The sequence below is a fragment of the Malaclemys terrapin genome, chromosome 2 (assembly GCF_027887155.1).
Source record: "Malaclemys terrapin pileata isolate rMalTer1 chromosome 2, rMalTer1.hap1, whole genome shotgun sequence".
Taxonomy (NCBI): Eukaryota; Metazoa; Chordata; order Testudines; family Emydidae; genus Malaclemys; species Malaclemys terrapin.
The window spans coordinates 36770560-36788703 of NC_071506.1; the positions used below are offsets into that span (position 1 = coordinate 36770560).

Here is an 18144-nt window from a genome sequence, read left to right on the forward strand (position 1 = left end):
TCCCTTTTGTCTCTTGACCAAGTTATGTATATTTAACTTTTAATTTTTTCTCATTTATCAGTCCTTCCAGCCCTCTTTAAATTATTGCTGTTTTTCTCTGAACTCCCTCCAGTTTCTTTCTACTAGTGGTTTGCCCAGGACTGATTGTGATACAGTCAAATCCCCAGTTATCCAAATTTCAGTTTATCTGACATTTGTCCCAAATCCAAATGTTCATAAACAAATTTCAGTTTTATATCTTAAACTGATCATATGAAGTTTTTAGTTGGCCCTCAAAGACATCTGGATAATTGAAATGGAATCATGTGCCTGCTGCAGCTGCGCTAGAACTGTGTAGAGAAGACAGTACATTCCTGAGTTGTGAAATGTCTCTGTGCACCCCAAAACTGCAGCAGCCTTTTTTGTTGCCACCAATTACATTGCAAACTATTCCCTACAGTAGACCTCTTTTAACACTGGATTCTCCCTCTTGTTGGGTGCGTCATATTTTCCCTAAGATTTTTAACTTGCTTGTCCTAGTTTAAAATTTCCTATTATTTTGTGTTGAAACTGTCTTACAAATTTTGTCACTGAACAAATGACTCAGACATGCTGAATTCCTTGTGTTAGATCAGTGTTTCTCAACCATTTTTATACCAGGGACCATCTCGTTGCCTTCCTAAACTGTGTCAGAGAGATCTCAGGCCAGTGCCAGTCCACAGACTGGTCATTGAGAAACTGTGTTAAATAACTGAAAAGTTACTTTCCATGAATTTTCAGCTTTTGATTGGAAGGTTTTCTGTGAAATACTTCCAGGAAGTTGTGGTGGGGTTTGGGGGAAATCCCTCAAGATTTGATTTAGGAGGGAAGATGCTTGTGTGGTTAAAGTATAGAACTGGAAGCCAAGAGCAACCTGGAATTATACCCAATTCCACCATGGGCTTTCTTTGTAACATTCTACACACATCTCTATGCCTCAGCTTTCTTATCTGTAGAATTGAGAATACTTCCTTACCTCCCATAGGAAATGGGAAATGACTGCCTAGGAAGGAGTACTGTGGAAAGGGATCTGAAGGTCATAGTGGACCACAAGCTAAATATGAGTCAACAGTGTAACGCTTGCCCCCCCCCCCCCCCAAAAAAAAAAAAAACCCACCAACATCCTTCTGGGATGTTTTAGCAGGAGTGTTGTAAGCAAGAGATGAGAAGTAATTCTTCTGCTCTAATCCGCACTGATTAGGCCTCAACTGGAATATTGTGTCCAGTTCTGGGCGCCACATTTCAGGAAAGATGTGGACAAATTGGAGAAAGTCCAGAGAATAGCAACAAAAATGAGTAAAGGTCTAGAAAACATGACCTAGGAGGGAAGATTGAAAAAATTGGGTTTGTTTAGTCGGGAAAAGAGAAGACTGAGGGGACATAACAGTTTTCAAGTACATAAAAGGTTGTTACAAGGAGCAGGGAGAAAAATTGTTCTTAACCAGTGAGGATGGGACAAGAAGCAATGGGCTTAAATTGCAACAAGGGAGGTTTAGGAAGCTTTTCCTAATGTCCAACCTAACTGTCAGGGTGGCTAAGCACTGGAATAAATTGACTAGGGAGGTTGTGGAATCTCCATCATTGGAGATTTTTAAGAGCGAGTTAGGCAAACACCTGTTAGGAATGGTCTAGATAATACTTAGTCCTTATTAGGATATTGTTATTTTTAAAAAATACACACCCCTGAGAGCCAAGAAATTCTAAATGAAAGTTAAATTTCTGGAAAATAAGTGGAAATTCTGAAAGGTCATATTTACAATTCCACACAAGCCTTTTGGTGGCTTGGCATTGGCTAGGAATATTTGGGAGTGATGTCTCCTTCCCCTCCTATCCCCACCCCCCTGTACCTTTTAAAGGTCAACCCCTGCAATGTTTGTAAGTCTTAAAGTATCATTGCTGTTAGGCCCCAGCACTAGGGAGAAACCAAACTTTGTTTAACCTTTTTTCAACAGCCTGAGCCATAGTACATGCTCTCACGGTCTTTTGATCTGCCTTCTGAATAGCCACTTCTGCTAGCTGGAAATGCTTCCCAGCACCTGACTCTTACTATGACCTCAGGGTTTGTCTACACCAGAGTTTGGGCCTGGGGCTGATGCAAACCCCTAGGGCAGATGTACTGCACTAGTGTAAAAAGTGACTTGCATCAGAGCTGTTTACTGAAACTGGGGTAAGCTCTGCTAGTACAAATCATTTTTACACCAGTGCAGTACGTCTGCCAGTACATCAGTGCAACATAGCCATGTGAGGGGTTTGCATCAGGTCAGCTACTCCATTGTGGAAAAACCCATGTAAACAAGCCCTGAGTGAAGAGGCAGGAAAAAATGTAGCAACTGATTAAGACAAATGTTTTCCTCCTGTGCAAACATCTGAAGAGAATTTTAATGGTTGTGTTGGCTCAGGAAGGCCAAACTTTCTGGTTTTCGTGCATGGACCATCCCCCATTCCTCTGTCAAAGCAGAGACTAGCTTTGAAACTAACTGAGGGACACCTTCAGTTACTTACTGTTGTGATATCAACAGCAGATTATGTTCAAGCCTGTTTCAGGAACACATGCTTTAGTAAATATTCATAATGAAGCAGCTTTGTGGACAAACCACTTGGAGCTAATGGAGGACCATTGGGAGGAAGAAAATCTCCTAAATTTCTGGAGAGGCAAAAATCAATGCAGATCTCAGGTGAACAACTACCTAGGAATTTTAGTGGTATTCAAAAGCAGGTTAGAGACATCCTTCTGATTTCCATTATGTTCACATATGTAACTACAAATGGTATTAATAAAATTATCAAATCCGCCAAACTTTCTGGCCATAGTGTTTGACTTCGTTCCCAGTGGCAGTGAATTCCACAGGATTACTTGATACTGTGTGTAATATTTCCTTTTACACTTTGTTTAAAAGTGGTGGTGATCAGTGTAATTGAATTACCTCTTCTCATACTACAGGAAAAGGTAATAAGGAATTGATCATAATTTAGAATCGCTCACCCAGCTCTGCGGTAATCCTCTATTCCAGACAAAATGATCCTAAATCTCTCTCATTTGTGTCATGTCCCCTTTGTAAGCAGGCTTTCCCTAGGGCCTAGACTATGCCTATCTTCACACTTTGCTGTGATAGATGATGGGTGGGTTTTTTTTGTTCTCAGGTGCAAATAATGTTGTTTTTGACTTGGGAGGGAAAATGCAATTTGATGATAATGGGCTGGTATCAAACCCCTTACAACAATACTGAAGTATTCTGGTTTTCTTCTGCTGAGATGATGTGTTTTGTCTTTCCTGGCAGTAGAATTAGTACCTCTTTGTTATGGTATCTGATGGGTCAAATTGCTCCTCCCCTCCTTTTTTTAAAAAATAAACCCTGTTGGTAGATAACTTTCTGGCCTTGAGTTCCTTGCAGACTACAATGTAGTTCCCATGTACTTATTCGCTACACTGATACTGACCTGGACTCTTAATACATTCCATGGGTGGTGTCCCCGAGCCCACTTATCCACCGATGCTTTAAAAACTCCGCACCCCAATCTTGGTCTATGCTGGTTATGTGATATGTATGTATCTCATGATCCTTGTAACCAATACCTGTAATCCCTCAGAACTCAAGCCTGACCCTGATGTACAGTACCTTCCCTCTAACTTGTGTATATTTAATTTTAAACATTAACTTTCATAAATTTTTTATTCCTGTGGCTAAGCAGCTGCCTCCCATCTGCCTGGTGATCTGATGCAGCTGGGGAACACCTGACTCTTTTCAGAATTTTTGTCTTGTTTTGATGGACAGTTACTGAGTGCTGACAGGGAGTTCAGTGCCATTCAAAACAGATGGAAACACTGTCCCTGCCCCAAGGAATTTACAGTCTGGACTGGACAAATAAAGAAGATCAGACCTAATATACTAAAGGGCCAGGAACACGGGACATTTTCAAAGCAGTCTTTTTTTTTTTTTTTTTTTTTTAAGTGTAATTCAATTGGCTGTGGAAGGGCTTTACAGATGTATTTTAAGGAGAGCACTTACTGGATAGGGAAGTTGTTTCAGTTGCAGAGGATAGTATAGAAGTCAAGACCAGGAGAAGAGTATAAAGGGAGAAATTAGTTGTTTGAAATACATTTATATCTCGTGGACCCAATTGTACTAAGGATACATGGGCCAGTCCCTGCCCCAAGGAAATTACAATCCAAATAGCAAGACAAAGGGTAGGAAGATGGAAGTTCCACTTCCGCCTATTGCAGAAGCATCTGATTCTGGCTACTGTTGGAGACAGGATGTTATGCAAGATGGACTGCCGGCCTGTTCCAGCCAGGCAATTCCAACGCCTCTAAGGCTATGTCTACACTATGCACATAGGTGTGTGCAGCCCATTTAATTAGGGTGTGCACCCAGGGAGCCCTGCCCCTGCCCTAGTCCTGCCCCCATCCACTTCCTCCTACTTCCCGCCCCCTGACTTCCCCCCCTCAGAATCCCCCAACCCCCCCTGCTCCTTGTCCCCTGACTACCCTCTTCTGAGACCCCTGCCCCTAACTGTCCCCCCAGGACTCCACCCCCTATCTAAGCCTCCCTGCTCCTTGTCCCCTGACTGCCCTCCTAGGACCCTACCCCCTACCTGTCCCCTGACTGCCCCCACCCATATCCACACATCCTCCCCCAGACAGACCCCTGGGACTCCCACGCCTATCCAACTGCTCCCCACCCGCTGATAGGATCCCCAAAACTCCCGACCCATACAACCCCCCTGCCTCCCCCAACCCCTCTCCACACCCCTGCCTCCTGACAGCCCCCCCCAGAATTCCTGACTCATCCAACCCCCCCAGCTCCTTGTCCCCTGACCACCCCCTCCAGAGACCCCCCACACTAACTGCCCCCTCCAGGACCCTCCTTGCTCCCTATCCCCTGACTGCCCTGACCCCTATCCACCCCCTGCCCCTGGAGAGACCCCAGGACTCCCATGCCCCATCCAATCCCCCCTACTCCTTGACTACCCCCTCCAGAGACCCCCTGCCCCTAACCACCCACCCTGGGATTCTACCCCCTATCCAACCACCCTGTCCCCTGATTGCCCCCACCCTTTATTCAACCCCCCTGGCCCCAGACCCCTTACCATGAGATGAGGCTCCTAGCCTCCCTGTGGAGCCAAACGCTGCCCCGTGGGAGCATGCAGCCCCGGCTCCCAGAGCGCTGCATGTGGCGGCATGACTCCAGGGGATGGGGGAAGCATGTCTGCCTCACCGTGGAGCCAAACGCTGCCCCACGGGAGCACGCAGCCCCGGTCCCTAGAGTGCTGCACGTGTGCGGCATGGCTCCGGGGGAAGGCGGGGGAGGGGCCGGTGGCTTGCTGCGCTTGGCCGGGTGCTCCGGCCCGGGAGCGCGGACCTCGTGGCTTGCCGCGCCGGGGAGTGGAACCATTTGCCCATCCTTGCATTAGGGTGTGCCTGGGCACACCCGGCACACCCCGTGCACACGCCTATGACTATGCAGCTTTTAGCAACACAGCTGTGACGCTAAAAGGCATGCAGTATAGCTGCTGTTTGTTGGCAAGAGAGAGCTCTCCTGACGACAAAAAACTTCCACCCCCCACGAGCGGCAGCAGCTTTGTCCTGCCGACAAAGTGCTGTTCATGCCAGCGCTTGTCATCGACAAAACTTTTCTTTTTGGGGTGTGGGTGTGTTTTAACACCTCTGAACGGCAAAAGTATTGTCTTTCACTTGCCAGTGTAGACAAAGCCTAAAAAGTGTTAGTCTTCTCTTTAAAGCCTGGGAACTGAGGGTATGTCTACACTACCCGCCGGATCGGCGGGTAGTGATCTATCTATTGGGGATCGATTTATCGCATCTAGTCCACGATTGCTCTCCCGTCGACTGCTGAATTCCAGCTCGGTGAGAGGCAGAAGCAAAGTCGACGAGAGAGCTGCGGCAATTGACCCTGCACTGTGAGGACACGAGGTAAGTCGAACTAAGATACGCCGACTTCAGCTATGCTATTCTCGTAGCTGAAGTTGCATATCTTAGGTCAACCCCCCCAATGTAGACCAGGCCTGAGACCCAAAAGAGACAAAGTGATGTCAAACAGGGATTCTGTGCCAGAGCTGGAAACTGAATCCAGATCTCCTGAGTTCCAATCCCGTGCCCTGCGAGTGGCTTGAGTGCAGTTAAGGAATTGAATGGCAGGAGCAGAATAGTGCAGGGCCGTGAAAGTGAGGATGAGAAAACTGAACTCCATGCAAAGGATGACGTGAAACCAGTGAAGGGATTCAAATGAGCATATTTTTTGAAGGATTTTTGGATAGATGGAGAAGAGCAAGAAAAGGAGAGGGGAGAATTGCAGTTGACCAGTTCGCACCCTTTTAACCATTAGTGGGATTGTTTGCTCTGACTATGGTTTGTGCTCACATACGTGATTAATACTCTCTAAACCTGGCAGTCAAGCGCTTCACTTGTTCCAGCGGCCTAGGCGGGTTTTCTGTAACCACTTAGGCTATGTCTACACTACAGCTTATGTGTTGCTCAGGGGTGTGAATACCCCCCCCCCGAGTGACAAGTTACATTGACCTAAGCACTCGTGTGCACAGCACTACATTGGTAGGAGAGCTTCTCCTGCCAGCATAGGTTCTGCCATTCACAGAGGTGGTTTTATTATGCTGAGCTCTCTCCCATTAGCATAGTGTCTTCACCAGACGCACTGCAGTGACACAGCTGCATCAGTACAATTGCGCTGCTGCAGCGCTGTACGTGTAGACATTCCCTTAGTAACACCTGCCGTTCTGCAGGTTGGACAGGAACACCCCTAGCTATTCTGCCTTTGCAACCAGTTTGGCTGCTCCTCCTCCCTTCCAGCTGTCTGTGTGGTAGGACATCCCCGTGTGCATTACCCAGGTACTGGTGGTGCTGCTGTATATGCCTGTCCTCCAATCAATCTGCCCACTCTTGAGGTGTTACAGGTAACTGCCTAAATCTTCCCAGAATGCACCAACAAACAGCAAAACACTGGCAGGTGTGGATGTGCAGTAGTACCCATATTGTGCTAGGTGCTGTACAGACACATAGGTGAGCATGGTCCTTGACCTCTCTTTGTTCTCTTATGACACAACTCAGCTGTACATGCTGTAAATGGGTCACATGAATGTCACAATTTGTTAGCAAGTGCACAGTTTGAATTTGTGTGGATGGGCCAGAAAGAACTGGCAGGATTTAGCAACAACCTGAATACAAAAGTGAGAAAAAGATAAATGAGTCAAATAACACCAAGGTTACAGGTCCAGGTGCCAGAGAGAACAGTGGAGTGAAGTGTTCAGTATTTTGCCCTTTCAGAACTCTTTTATTGTTTAATCCAAAAACCTATTTGGGTTTTACATGAAGTTTGGACACTGGTAGCTTTTTCTGGTTTCTGCATATAACAAGACTGCTGCTCCTCATAAATGCTTGCAAGTCCAGGTCAGATTGCTCTTGTGTGTAGGAAGGGAAAAGGTTGCTTTGGGGTCTGGCACATGATTTTTCTATTTTCTTGCCCCTTTTTCAGTTGGAGGGGGTCCTGTTTTTTTTTTCAGTGTAAATTGGGGTATGACAGATTAATAGGAGCAGCATATATGTGTGGTGCACACTTAGTTACAGGAGCAAAATATTTTTAATAATTTGTTACAATTTCCAAACTTCCCCCAAACCTGGTGTAATTCAAAGAAAAGCTTTTAAAAGAACGTTTGCTCTTTCCAGATGGAGTTTTCAGTTTTACTTGAATGGGGACAGACCATTCCCCAGTCTCAGACCTCACCCACCTCTTGCGCACAGGCTGATTGCTTAGCTTGTACATGCAGTGACAGAATTACACACAATGTTACAATTTGCTATCAGTCACAATTACTGACATCTAGGCGTTCCTTTTTGCTGTTCTGTCACAATTTAATGCCCCTGCCTTACACCAGCCCCCAGCCAGCAAATTGTGACAGTCATAATTTGCTGCCTCTCAACTTCCTCGTCCTCTGGTCCATGGGTCGCAAGGTATGATGGATGTGGAATATATACAAACTTTAAAAAATGTTCAAGGCAGGTCAAAGGTCTGCTTATTAATAGTGCTTTGTGGAAGGACTCATTAAATCTTCCATGGGGCCCTGACTACTGTTGTCAAAACTAACACCAATTTACTTTTGAATGAAAGCATCCACACATAGGGGTTAAGGTGCTGTGAGGTATGTGCATTAACTTTGTACCTTAAGTATCACACTATCTAGAAATGCCCTTAATAAGGAAAAATGAGAGGGTTGGCAGGGAGCCTATGTTAATTCCTTTAGTTAAAATGCTTTAAACTGTTTTTCCATGACATTCGCCCAAATGGAAATGCCTCTGATGGAGCAGTGTTAGCCACACAGTCAGTATCAGAGTTGTCAAGCTATGCATAATGGTTAATTTAACGTCTGAGTCAGCATTATAGTCTGTCCCCTCAGGGTTGAGAAATGTGTATTTTTACCATGGGATAGCTGATGCATTAGCTATCTCCCTGTAAAAACATAGTGGAGAAAAGGCACTTTAGTTTCTCCAAAAGGCAACCAATTCAAAGGAGTAACAGGATAATTTATTTTAGAAAATCCTTGATTTTGGCAAGACAGAACAGTAAACCTGTCAAAATAAAGAACATCACTGAAATGTATCATAACAAATATATAGCACACAAAGGCTACAAAACTAAAATATGCAATTAGAAGGATACACACTTCAGTAGAAAAATCAACTTTTATATATGCAACAAATGGAGTAAAGAGTGCACTTTGGTGCTTGCAGGATGGGAAATTACTTACAGCCATAAGGATTTTTAATAAGTTTTCAATTATTAAAACAAAAGGAGGGGGGAATTGCATGTTATTGGAAGTCCAAAATGGTATTGAATATTTTAGAAATGTAGACCTGTTTTAGATATATGGATTCTTTGGGAAAGGAGACTGCAAAAATATGAAGCTAGTGTACCCTAAACCAGGGGTGGGCAAACTTTTTGGCCTGAGGGCCACATCTGGGAATAGAAATTGTATGGCAGGCCATGAATGCTCACAAAATTGGGGTTGGGGTGTGGGCTCTAGTTGGGGGTGCAGGCTCTGGGTGGGGCCAGAAATGAGGAATTCAGGGTGCAGGAGGGGGCCCTGGGCTGGGGATAGGGGTGCGGGAAGGGGTGCAGGCTCAAGCTAGGGTTGCAGGCTCTGGGGTGGGGCTAGGGATGAGAGGTTTGGGGTGCAGGAGGGTGCTCTGGGCTGAGATTGAGGGGTTGGAGGGCATGAGGGGGGATCAGGGTTGGGGCAGGGGGTTGGGGCATGTGGAGAGGCTCAGGGGTGCAGGCTCCGAGCGGCGCTTAAGTCAAGCGGCTCTCAGAAGCAGCAGCATGTCCCTTCTCCGGCTCCTATGTGGAGGCACGGCCAGACAGCTGTGCACACTGCCCCGTCCTCAGGCACTGCCCCTGCAGCTCCCATTGGAGTGCTGGAAGGGGCCATTGGAGCACGGAGGAGCTAGAATGGGACCATGCTGCAGCTTCTGGGAGCTGCGTGGTGTGGCCTGCGCCCCAGCTGGAGCACTGGAGTGGGGCCATGCCGCAGGTTCCGGGAGCCGTGTGGAGCATCCCTGACCCTGCACCCCGGCTGGAGTGCCGGAGCAGGGTCATACAGTGGCTTCTGGGAGCCGCATGGAGTGGCCCCGACCCTACTCCCCAGCTGGAGCACTGGATTGGAGCAAGCCCCAGACCACGCTCCCCAGCGGGAGCTCGCGGGCTGTAGTTTGCCCACCCCTGCTCTAAAGGCTTAGAAACAGAATGGCAAAGTAAGAGAAACCCACATATATGTATTTCACTTTCATAACTTTTGTGTGTATAACTCATGATTTTTGAATACTTGTGGTTGTCAGTCTATCTCATGGTTGTATAACCATATTGTATGTTGTATAACTATAAAAATACAAGAGGGATAGCCGTGTTAGTCTGGATCTGTAAAAAGCAACAAAAAGTCCTGTGGCACTTTATAGACTAACAGATGTATTGGAGCATAAGCTTTCATGTGTCTGACGAAGTGGGTATTCACCCACGAAAGCTTATGCTCCAATACATCCGTTAGTCTATAAGGTGCCACAGGACTTTTTGTTGCTTTATAAAAATACAGTAGATATTTGCCTTTTAGAAGGATTTCATTTGAGATAGTATAGGGCAACTATTTTAGTTTATTAAGATATCTTATTTTAATAAGATATTTAGGCAACTAATTTTCAAAAGTATCTACTAGGTCAGGGGTTCTCAAACTGGGGGTCAGGACCCCTCAGGGGTCATGAGGTTATTACGTGAGCTGTCAGCCTCCACCCTAAACCCTGCTTTGCCTCCAGCATTTATAATGGTGTTAAATATATAAAAAAGTATTTTTAATTTATGGGGGGGGAGGGGTCGCACTCAGAGGCTTGCTGTGTGAAAGGGGTCACCAGTACGAAAGTTTGAGAACCACTGTACTAGGTACTTTCCCCCTGTTGCCGGCACAGAGTGCCCGAGGAAAGCAACAGCGGGGTTCGTTGCCCGGTGTGCATCACGCCAATGAGCACACCAGGGTGGAGAAGCAAAGTTTATTTGAGATCTCAAAGTGGTGCAAGGAGACTTGGCATGTCTCAGATCAAGCACACCAACATAAGCAATTTTTCTTTTTTTATACTTTACTGTAACTAAGCTCTTCCCTCCCCGCCCCCCATAGCAGTTACATTAAGCAGTAGCAATTACATTTAAGCAGTTAAGTCATCTTGGCGGCTATAAGTCTAGCTCGTTAGTAACTCTTCTTTGAACTGTTATCTTGTCCTTGTCCCTTTGATCTGTTATCTTGCCTTTCAGCCAGAAGCATGCAGGCATTATTACTACCGCTTTATACCGGTAACTGATAACTGACTGTTACACATTCCATTCCATATGCATATGCATTTGAAGAAGTGGGCTGTAGCCCACGAAAGCTTATGGTCTAATAAATTTGTTAGTCTCTAAGGTGCAACAAGTACTCCTGTTCTTTTTGCTAGGAAAAGGTCAGCTAAATCGCAGGCTGCCTCCAGCTAACGCAGGTCAATGCTGCGGTGCTCGGAGCGCAGTGAGTAACTTCAAGGCGCCTCTCCCCATGCAGGTGTGACAGGCCCAGGGCAGCCCCCAGAGCCACACCTGCCCGCTGCAGGAGCCTTAGGCAGCCATGGGCCTGGCAGGGGGCTCCTGGGAACAGCAAACCCGGGCAGGCCCTTGCCACTTGTGGTGGGGGAAGGGAGGGGGGTGTAAAATATTTCACCCGCCCCCTCAGGCCCCTTCGCGCCTCTGCTCCGCCCCCGTGAACAGCCGGGAGGGCAGTGGCTTCAGCCGAGCTCACTGAGCATGCGCAATCGGAACGCGCATGCTCCGTACCAACAGAACAGCCGCGCCGTTTGTAACGTTCCAGCCGCTCCGCAGCGCCGGTCGAGCGTGACCCTCCGGCCCGTGGCGCAGCCCCGCTTGGCCGCCGCGCGCCATGGGCGAGCGCCGGGGCCGCGCTCCGCCGCAGGAGGCCGTAGGGCCGGAGCGGGTAAGCGCTGCCGGGACGCCTGGCCCTGGGGCGGGTCACGCGCCCAACTGGCTCGCGCTGCGGCCGGCCCCTAGCAGCCTGGTCCGGGGGCCTCGGGCTCAGCCATGACTCGCGAGCGGCGGGGCCAGGCCTACCGCGGGTGGGCAGCGCGGTGCGGCAGGTGCTCGGCGAGCTGGGAACGGAGGCGCCGGTTCTTTATTCACCCGGCCGCTGGCGCTGAGGACGGGTCAGCGTCTGTCTCAAGTGCGGCTCCTCGGAGGTTGGCGAGCGGGGCGCGAGCCGGGGCTGCTGGCTTCGGGTGTGTTCTTCCGAAGCCCCAGTTTGTGGAGCCACGAGCTTCGTTAGACTCGCATGGCGCCTCCCCGGGTTGGGGGTGCGAAGAGAAGCTGGACAATGTGCACCGGAAGGCAGCTATGAAAAACCCAGCCCCTGGGGCTATATCAAATCTCATGGGCTTAACAACTCTTGGGGGTGAACGGGGACTTGTCTGCTTGCGGTTGGCAGTGCTATGGTCATAGTATCCAATGGGCACTCCTGCTCTCAGGGGTTGTCTACCCGTAAAATGCCACAGCAGGGCAGCTGTGGCGCTTCAGTGAAGACCATACCTGCTGATGAGAGAGGTACTCCACCTCCCTGAGCGGTGGGAGCCAGGACAAGCCCTCCTGTTGCCATAGCACTGCCTACACCAGGGGTTAGGTCGGCATAACTGCGTCGCTCGGGGGTGTAGATTTTTCACCATGGTTATCCCAACATATTGTTGCTAATGTAGACCAAGCTTCAGTCACTACTTTTTGCCTTTCTTTCTTTTGCAGCCACATCTTCCTGAATTTATATATGTGTATGTTTTAATGTAGTTCTCTTCTCCCTTGTGTGAATGACTCCCAGGGACAACAGATGTGCTGACACAGTGCTGTCCTTTTTTGTTTTAGTATCATTGTGAAGCGCTGAAGTATTCTCTCCTTGGACCTAGTGACTTAGGGTGTTACTGCTAACAATAACTGGTAAAGTTATTCAGACGAAAGTGTGTTTTGTTTTTTAAGTTGACAGCATCTGTGTAATGAAATACATTTTTGCTTAGAAAAAGTCTAAAAAAAAATGGACATCAGGGCAGCCAAACATCCTTTGGTTTGGTCTGTTTGGCAAAGTTAATAATAAAACATTTTGATTTTAAAATATGGGATATCTTTGTTGAGCTGAGTCTGAGCATGCACTCCTTGATTTCAATGGGAGTTCTGGCTACACCAGGAACATATAGGTCCTGGGGGAGCGTTTGAACTGTATCATATAGTAATGGCTAAATTCTAGGGAAATGTCAAATAAATTTTAAGTGTTTATGTGTATTTATTTTTTTCTTTCCTAAATTTGGTTAAGCCCTCCCCTTACAGTGATGTTAAGGGGTTTGACTTAAAAAGATAGTATTTACCTATCTTCTCTGGGGAGGGTTGTGATAATTAATTTACTTGTAATGCAATCTGTAAGTGCTGAAATTCACTAGAATCCAAACAAAATCTCCAGCAGTTGGAAGCCAAGTATATTTGGTGATTTGTCTGTTACCCCACTGTTTAGATATTGATAGCTATGCAGAGATCCCAGCACAATTTGTTGATAATTTATATTCAAGTAATGCCTAGAGCCCCAACCAAGATCAGGACCCCGTTGTGCTAGGTACTGTACAAACACTTAAGGTATATCTACATGGCATGTTGAATCCAGGCTCTGATCAGGTTTGAGCCCAAGCCCCCCTTCTGTCCACAACCACTCAGTCTGACTTGGATCAGCAAGCACTCTGGTCTTGGGGTTCCAGGATCCTGCTGGGGGAATCAGAGCGTGAGTCCTGCTGTATCTCAGATCCAAGCCTTGTCATTTTGCAGTGTGGATGCAAGTCAAACTGCAGATCAAAATCAAAAGATCTGCGTAGTGCAGTATGGATGAGTTAGCATGACTTTGATACCTTTATTAAATCCAAAGGTCAATACAATTGCTCTAACATGGCTAAAAAACCTAAATAATAAGCAGTTTACTACACCTAAACAGTAACAAAACATTTATAAGCATTTGATCAAGATACTTACGAACAGGTTAAAGCCAGGGGTTATTAGTAAGGGCTCAGATTTTGTCGTGGATATTTTTAGTAAAAATCACAGACCGGTCACGGGCTTCTGTGAATTTTTATTTATTGCCTGTGACCAGTCCGTGATTTTTACTAAAAATATCCCTGACATAAGGGTCCAGCACCCACAGTGGCTGTGCTGCTGCGGGGCCCAATCTCCACCCTGGTGGGTGGGCAGCTGCAGGAGGTCCACCTGCTGTCCCTCTGGGCTGGGCTGGGCTGCTGCAGGGTCCCCCTGCTGTGGTTGGGCTGCTGGGGTGGGGGTGGGAGGCTCCTGCCACCACCGTGGCTGGGCAGCTGTGGGGATCTCAGCCATCTGCAGTGAGTGGGAGCTCCGGGGTCCTCCTGCTGCCCAGCAGCCAGGAGCTGTTGGGGTCATCCAGCAGCAGCAGCTGAGAGCTGCAGGGCTGCCTGCTGACAGCAGTCCAACCCTGGGGCAGAAAACGTCAGAGAGGTCTCTGGAAGTCACAGATTCCGTGACTTCTGTGACGTAATCATAGCCCATAATCATAGTGATTAGACCCATATTGGTTGGCTCCACTGCAGTGATGCAGGTATTAGCAGTAAAGCCTCTAAGAGTTTTCTTTCTTATGCCCTTTAACAAACAAGTGATGTCATTGCCAATTACTGACTTCAGCTGAAAGCCTGTTTGAGACAGTTCACCCTTATTTCTAGTCTTAATCCAGGTAATCGTTACCACCACTTTTCTTCCCAAGGCCTTTCTTCTCCTCTTCCTTGCTGCTCAGTAGTTTTTTCATTGCACTTGGGTTCACATAGATTTTTAACACAGGTGTACAGGTTGGGATGGGCCATGTTGGCTCATTTGAAAACAGATTCTTCTTTTTGTTTTATTTAAAACCATCTCCAGTCACCCCTATGGGTCAGAGGCCTTCTTTTTAGAAGCTTCCCCTTATCTCATTAGTAAAGCTAAGATGATGTCATGGATTTCATGACTTCCAGAGACTTCTGAAACATTTTCTGCTTCAGCCCCAGTGTAGTGGGGCTGGAACTATCAACTGCAGCAGGGCTCAGGCTTTCATCCCACTGTCAGCCCCATTTTGTCACAGTTATTTTTAGTAAAAGTCAGGAACGGGTCATGAGCTTCTGTGAAGTTTTGTTTGTTTCCTGTGACCTATCCTAGACTTTTTCTAAAAGTAATTGTGACAAAATGTTAACCTTACTCATTAGTTAGTCTTTCAACCAGACATCCTCCCTACTTTATTACTTCTGGCCTTGTAACTTATTATTTTCAAGGCTTTCCTTGTACTTGCTAGTGAGGGCCTTTCTTTACAACACACACATGTCCTTAATCAAACTCTAATTCTTTAATTTCATATTTATACTACACAGGATTAGAACCTAGGTCCTCTGAATCCCAGTCATTACCTTAGTCACAGGACCATCCTGACACCACGCAAGCAGCTGAGCTCCCTGCTTCTTTCCGTAGAAGGCTGTTGGTAATTGGAAGATCATCTTCATTTTAGCAGATAAGGCCCTTGTATGGCTAGGTCACGGTCTTACAGGTGCTGAGGGAAATCTGAAAAAGGAGAAGTACTTATTGTCCCAATGCTAGTCTCCATGCTGCTGCTGATAAAATGTTATTGTTCCCACTGTTTTGGAATGTCCTTCTCATCTTCTTTTCCCACTCTGGGGTTTGCTTTGAGATCTCCTCCATCGTTTTCCAGGTTACTTCCCTCTTGTATATGCCCCCTATTCCGAAGCTAGGTGGATGGGGAGTTGTGGGGTGAATGGGTGGAAGACAGTGAGGGGCAGGTTAGTAATTGCACGTTCACTCCTGCAGGCTGTCCTTACATTGGAGGATGTTACCCTGAGGTGAGTCCCCAGAAGACATAGAATGATATTGTTAAAAAAGACAATGGGCAAACTGGGAAAATAAGCTGCACCTCTGTTTGCCAGGATGGTGCCTTTTAGCTAATGCCGGAGAAGAAGGGAAACACAAGCTATATGGACAGCCCTGAGAGAGCTGCATTGCCTTACAATGCGCATGCTAACAGAGAGCATGCTTGGATTGAAATTCTCGTTTATAAACACCTGTAGATCAGCAGAGTGCACTGCAAAATAAACTTTTTCAATAATTGGTTTGGAGACACAGCATTACCAGTGTTGAGGAAATGATTTAAAATGCCTTGCAATCTCTAGACAGAGAAGGTGGGTGAGGTAATATCTTGCATCTTGCAATCTCTGTGCATTGTGGAATGCCTCTGTAGACTGACTTTTGGCAATGTACCTCCATAAAATTTAATGTACCTAATGTGTTCTTAAACCCCATATTCGTCATAAAGATATGCTTATGATATGAATATGGCATAACTAAGATACGTTTTGTGCAAGATGGGTCATGTGAGGCATCATTGAAAAGGTTATGATTTACTGAATGTAATTCAATTTGTATGCATGTATCATTTCTATATCTGAAGTTAGAAATATTAACCATATAATAATTACAACTGTGTTTTCACCTGGAGAACGCCCACCAGGCAGTATGCAGTCAGCCTGAGTGGGCTATTAGGAAGGACAATCGGACTTTGAAGATACTAATCTCCGTCCTTCCTGAGAAGTTTCCTGGGATGCTGCATTGACACTGCAGGATCATGTGATCATTTCATCTGATACAGGATACCATCTTGAAATGCTGGTACTTGTCCATGGGAACGGGGTGGGGGTCAAACTAGAAAACAAGATTCCCACCATATGCAAATCCTATTTAAGACTGGGTAATGAATGAATCGGGGCTCTTCTCCACTGCCCAAGAAGTAAGACTACTGAAAACACCTGAAGGATCAAAGGAACTAAGCTGGGAGAGGCAGGGGCTGAGCCCAGGCGAGAAAGATCAGCCTGTAAAAGGAATTCCTGGTGATTTAAGCTGCAAGCAGTGTAGTTTACCTTCAAGAAACTCTGCAACCTGCTTGAAACAACATTTAGGGTGAGAAATTATTTGTAGCTAGTATTCCTTAGGGTGTGTCTATGCTGGCAGAGTTCCAGTGCCGGCAGTTACAGCACCGCTCAGAGAGGGCTGAAGGAAAACCGTTGTGTGTTCACACTGTCAGCTGCCTGCACAATAACATGTTCACACTTCTTGCACTTGCAGCGGTATTTGGAGCGGTGCACTCTGGGCAGATATCCCACAGAGCATCTCTTCCTCCAAGCATCTCTTCCTCTTTTCTGCCGCTAAGAGTTGTCGGAAGGCGGAGGGGGTCGTGGGGCATCCTGGGTCCTGTCCCAATGCCCTGTGATGCATTGCTTCGCATCTCAGTGCTTCCGTCCACATTTGGTGCCATCTTTCAGTGGTTTGTGTACTGCACGCACTGCGTTTTAGGTCTGCAGGAATGGATCACGCGTTGTTGACCGGTATGTTGCTATTTCTGACTAACACGTCACAAGTGGCAATGGAGTTATTCCTTAAACTACAAAGACAAGAAGAGTGTGACATTGATCTTGCCATGCATAGCAGCTCCGACACAAGATTGCTTGTGGCATTCACAGAGGTGCTGACCACAGTGGAACGTCGCTTTTGGGCTCGGGAAACAAGCACTGAGTGGTGGGATCGCATTGTGATGCACGTCTGGGATGACAAGCATTGGTTGCAGAACTTTTGGATGAGGACTGTGTGATGAGCTTGCCCCAGTCCTGTGGCGCAAGGACACAAGAATGAGAGCTGCCCTGCAGTTGGAGAAGTGCGTGGCGATTGCACTGTGGAAGCTGGCTACTCCAGACTGCTAGCAATTGGTCGCTAACCAGTTCGGAGTGGGAAAGTCGACTGTTGGACTTGTGTTGACGGAAGTGTGCAGGGCCATTAATCACATCCTGCTCCAAAAGACACTGACTCTGGGCAACGTTAGTGAAATTGTGGATGGGTTTGCAGAAATGGGCTTCCCTAACTGCAGAGGGGCGATAGATGGCATGCATATTCCAATTCTGGCACCAGACCACGTAGTCACAGAGTATATTAATCGCAAGGGGTATTTCTCTATGGTTCTCCAGGCGCTTGTGGATCACTGTGGGCATTTCATGGACATTAACGCAGGCTGGTCCGGAAAGGTGCATGACGCATGCATCTTTCGGAACACTGGCCTGTTCAGGAAGTTGCAAGCAGGGACTTTCTTCCCAGATCAGAAGATCGCTGTAGGGAAAGTAGAAATGCCAATTGTGATCCTGGTAGGCTGGACCTGGCCGATGACAGTATTCCTACGCTTATAGGTGCGTGCTGTATGCTCCATAATATTTGTAAAGGGAAGGGTGAAAGCTTCACTCAGGGCTGGACCGCTGAGTTTCAGCGCCTGGAGGCTGAATTTGAACAGCCAGAGACCAGGGCTATTAGAGGGGTGCAGTGCCGGGCCATAAGGATCAGAGATGCCTTGAAGCAGGAATTTAAAGCCGAAAGCCACTAATATTTGTTGCTATGCTTGGGAGTGCAGTGCTTGTAATGCTAGGAGGTGATTGTGATTGGTGCAGACGATGCATTATGAAGGTTT

At 46.9% G+C, this 18144-nt stretch overlaps 1 protein-coding gene across 1 annotated transcript in view; it reads left to right on the forward strand.

The window, feature by feature from the left end:
* The first annotated feature begins 10818 nt into the window (after positions 1–10818).
* RRM2B (ribonucleotide reductase regulatory TP53 inducible subunit M2B) overlaps positions 10819–18144 on the forward strand; it is a 41574-nt gene continuing 34248 nt past the window's right edge. Inside the window, exon 1 of the mRNA XM_054017279.1 lies at positions 10819–11541. Within this exon, the coding sequence (XP_053873254.1) occupies positions 11488–11541 (54 nt within the window). The 5' untranslated portion in view covers positions 10819–11487. The remainder of the gene's footprint in view (positions 11542–18144) is intronic.